The sequence below is a fragment of the Lycium ferocissimum genome, chromosome 6 (genome assembly GCF_029784015.1).
Source record: "Lycium ferocissimum isolate CSIRO_LF1 chromosome 6, AGI_CSIRO_Lferr_CH_V1, whole genome shotgun sequence".
NCBI classification, from domain to species: Eukaryota; Viridiplantae; Streptophyta; class Magnoliopsida; order Solanales; family Solanaceae; genus Lycium; species Lycium ferocissimum.
The window spans coordinates 59,112,043-59,116,335 of record NC_081347.1 but is presented as its reverse complement, the minus strand read 5'-3'; the positions used below and the strand labels follow the sequence as shown (position 1 = coordinate 59,116,335).

At 38.0% G+C, this 4,293-nt stretch overlaps 1 protein-coding gene across 1 annotated transcript; it reads left to right on the top strand.

Annotated features, from left to right (window-relative positions):
* Positions 1–1,209: 1,209 nt before the first annotated feature.
* LOC132061439 (uncharacterized) lies at positions 1,210–2,931 on the top strand. Its single transcript, XM_059454260.1, has 4 exons — positions 1,210–1,520; positions 1,614–1,755; positions 1,938–2,101; positions 2,184–2,931. Exons 1-4 carry the CDS (start codon positions 1,210–1,212, stop codon positions 2,929–2,931), a joined length of 1,365 nt encoding a protein of 454 aa, XP_059310243.1.
* The last annotated feature ends 1,362 nt before the right edge of the window (positions 2,932–4,293 follow it).

Sequence of the window (4,293 nt, the reverse complement as noted above, 5' to 3'; positions counted from 1 at the left end):
GGAAGTGAATAGTGATGGAAAGGTCACAGACAAGGGAGAGAATCCAACCACTTTGGATCCAGGAAATTCAACATTACAAGTAGTAGAACAAGCAAAACCAGAATCTGATTATCATTCGCTTATACAGCAAAGAGACATGCAAGAGGATGAGTCTTTGGATACAAATATTGATCAAATGGCAAGAGAAGGAGATTTATCTCCTAGGCAGATTAATAACCTCGAAAGTGGTGGGAAGAAGAACAAGCAAAACACTTTGCTTCCACTGCAGGTTACAATAAGGAGTAATAAGATTAAATCCCTCAGTGATCAATGCTAGACAAACTCCTATTTTGGAATATCAGGTCAGTTAACACTCAAAATTCCTTTGAGAGATGAGCTGAGTTACATAGGAGGCATCATTACTCATATATAGCACTTATGGAGCCTTTCCAAGAGCCTGAGGAACTTGCATCTTATAGAAGGAGGTTAGGCATTCAAAATGCAATGGTTAACATATCAAAGAAGATTTGGCTTTTCTGGACTGATGACTGGCAATCTCAAGTTATTGTTGATGCAGCGCAACATGTTACTATTAAAATAACTCATATCAATCTGCAGCAAGTTGCATACGTCACAACTGTATATGTTAAGTGCACTGCTGCTGCGAGACAGGTTTTATGGGATTTTATAGGTCAAGTAGCTGAATATTCAAGGGCCTTAGGTTGTTGGGGGTGATTTCAATGTGATTCTATATCTCGAAGAAAAGTTGGGAGGCCTCCCAGTGCATCACACTGAAACTGCTGATTTTGCTCATTTTGTGAATACTTGTGGTCTCTTAGAGTTGAAGTTCATTGGTAGTAAATATACCTGGTGGAATGGAAGAATAGAAGAGGATTGCATTTTCAAGAAGCTAGATAGAGTCTTTGGAAATCAGGAGTTCATGGATGTACTCCTTCATCTGAAGTTTCTCATCTAATCAGACATGGATCAAACCATGCTCCTCTCCATGTTATTTGTAACAGTCAGGAGGAAGTGGTTGTGAAGCCTTTTAAATTCCTTAACTTTTGGACTAATCATCCAAAGTTCTTGGAAGTGGTTCAGAATAATTAGTGTTTGGATTTTGCAGCTAATCCATTCACAGAATTTCACGCTAAAATGAAAAAGGTGAAACAGGCTTTGGCAAAATTGAGTAGGGACACATATGGCAATATTTTCTAGCAGATTTCCACTATGCAAGATGTTATCAAAGTTAAGGACTTGAAGTTTGAATTGAATCCTTACAATTTGAATAGGATAGCCGTACATAAAGCCCAAGCTGATTTGAACAGATATCTACATTTGGAGGAAGAGTATTGGAAGCAGAAATCTAGGATGAGGTGGTTCAAGGATGGTGATAGAAACACAAAGTTCTTTCACTCATATGTCAAAGGAAGAAGAAAAAAATTGGCACTGCATAGCATTCAAAATAGTCAAGGAGATTGGATAAACTCTAATAATGACATTGAACAGGATGCAGTGTCATTTTACCATAACCTTTTCAGGTATGAATCTACTTTTACTGATTATGAGATGCTAAAGAAAATTCCTACACTGGTTTCATAGGAATAAAATGAATGTATGAGAGTCTTGCTTAGTAATGAAGAGGTCAAGCTTGCAGTTTTTGGGATGAATGCTGATAGTACCAGTGGACCAGATGGTTTCTCAGGCCATTTTTTTCAAAACTGTTGGCATATTATTGGAGAGGATGTGACAAAGATGTTAACGGCTTTTTTTGTGGTCAGGAGTTGCCTAGATTCATCACTCATACTAATCTTGTTCTCATACCAAAGAAAGAAGTGGTTTCTACCTTTACTGATTTGAGGCCCATTAGTCTAAGCACTTTTGCCAACAAGATCATATCTAAATTGTTGCATGAAAGGATTGTTTCAATGCTACCTTGTATTATCTCTAACACTCAGACTGGTTTTCTTAAGGGAAGAACTATTGTGGAGAATGTATTGTTGGCACAAGAAATCATCAGAGACATTAATAAGAGACACAAAATGCATAACGTGGTGGTAAAGCTAGATATGGCCAAAGCATATGACATGGTTTCGTGGATCTTTTTGACTAAAATGCTAAGGCAGTTTGGTTTCTTCTGAGGTGGTCATAGACATAGCATGGAGGCTGGTCTCAAATAATTGGTATTCAATATTAATCAATAGGCAGTCTCATGGATGTTTTAAGTCTTCAAAAGGTCTAAAACAAGGGGATCCACTTTCTCCAACCCTCTTCATTATTGCTGCTGAAGTCCTGGCCAGAAATCTGAATAGTTTACATGAGGATGCTACTTTCAAAGGGTATGGCATGCCAAAGTGGAGTCCACAGATAAATCATTTGTCATATGCAGATGACACAATCTTGTTTTGTTTAGCTGAAAATGCTTTTTTGAAGAAAATGATTAAGGTGTTAGGAGACTATGAGAAATTACCAGGTCAGCTGGTCAACAATGAGAAGAGTTCCTTTTATTTGTATAAAAAAGCTCCAACAAATATTGTCAGTAGAGTAAGGAGGAAAACTGGGATGAGAAAAGGTTCATTCCCATTCACATATCTAGGGTGTCTGATTTTCTATGGTAGAAGGAAGATTGTGTACTATGAGAGTCTTATCAAAAAGGTTATGAACATGGTGATGTCTTCGCAAAATAGACTGCTTTCATTTGGTGGAAGATACATATTGATTGCACATGTATTACAAACTATGCCTATATACCTATTATCTGCTATGAATCCTTTAAAAGGGGTCATAAATCAGTTGCACAAGATTTTTGCCAAGTTCTTCTGGAGCAATACTGCTGGGGTTAAAGGGAGACATTGGGTTGCTTGGGACAAAATGTGTTTGCCAAAAGATGAAGGGGGACTTGGTTTTAGATCTCTGCATGACATAGCCAAAGCTCTTTTTGCCAAGCTCTAGTGGAACTTCAGAACAACCATATCATTATGGGGTGCATTTATGGGAAATAAGTATTGTAAGAAGTTGCATCCTATGATTGCACAAAACAAAGGTGCTTCACATACATGGAAGAAAATAGTAGCTGTCGGGGAGGAAGTAGAACACCAGATACGGTGGCAAATGAAAGCGGGCACTTCTAGTTTCTAGTTTGACAACTGGACTAAGCAAGGTGCATTATAATTTTTTGATAATGAGCATGATATAGAAGAAGAGATAGAAGTAAAGGATTTATATCTGGTGAAGAATGGAATCAACTGAAACTATTGACAATTTTATCTGCAGAAACTGTTAATTACATCCAGGAAAACATCAGGCCTGAATTGATGGAGGTAGACAATGACAAGGCATGGTGGATGGGAGAAAACAATGGCCAATTTACAGTCAAAAGTGCATGGGAGGAAACAAGAAGTAAACAAGAGAGCAGTGCAGTATATAGATTCATATGTTTAAAAGGTTTACCAATCAAGAAAAGTTTCTTCTTATGGAGATTATGGAAAAGAAGGATAGCTACAGATTACAATCTAAGAATAATGCATATTCAGATTGTCTCTAGATACTGGTGCTGTGAGGAATGTCCCACCTTTTTCTAACTCCAATAGCTTTCAAGCTTTGGAAACAGTTTACTTCTTGTGCAGGTTTAAACATGGCAGGATTGCAACTGCAGCAGGTGATCACCTTATGGTGGACAACAGCTGCATCTTATAAGCTGCAATGCATTTTTCAGGCCATTCCTGCTATCTTATTATGGGAGATATGGAAGAGAAGAAACTCAATAAAGCATCGAAGAAATACTACTTATAGCAGGATGGTATATCAGGCTCAACAATCAATCTATCAGCTGATCAAAGTGAAGTATCCATGGCTAAGCAGGTTGCCACTAGACTGTCCTTCAATTATAGTTTTTCTCAGTAATTACAGGTCTAGACTTCATTTCTATAAAGTACAATGGAAGATACCACATCATGGTCTCAAATGCAACACTGACGGTGCATCACCAGGAAATTCAGGCCATAGTTCATATGCCTTTTGCATTAGGGATGAAAGAGGTGACCTTTTTTATGCACAATCCAAGAATATAGGAGTCGCTACCAACACGGGAGCAGAAACAGTTGCTGTCCAAGAAGCAATCTGCTATCTTCATGCCAAAAATATGCAGAATGTGCAAATTGAAATTGATTCATTGGCCCTGAAGAACATACTGCAAGATGTATGGAAGATCCCTTGGCAGCTTGTTGAAAGAGTGGAACATATGAAGCATCTAATGAGGCAGCTACAGATACAGGTTCTACATACATTCAGGGAAGGAAATCAACTTGCAGATTT

Coding starts and splice junctions, on each gene's coding strand:
- LOC132061439 (XM_059454260.1), top strand. CDS start 1,210: ATGCAAGATGTTATCAAAGTTAAGGACTTGAAGTTTGAATTGAATCCT. Junction 1,521..1,613: donor TTTTACCATAACCTTTTCAG/GTATGAATCTAC, acceptor AGTCTTGCTTAG/TAATGAAGAGGTCAAGCTTG. Junction 2,102..2,183: donor TTTTTGACTAAAATGCTAAG/GCAGTTTGGTTT, acceptor ATTAATCAATAG/GCAGTCTCATGGATGTTTTA.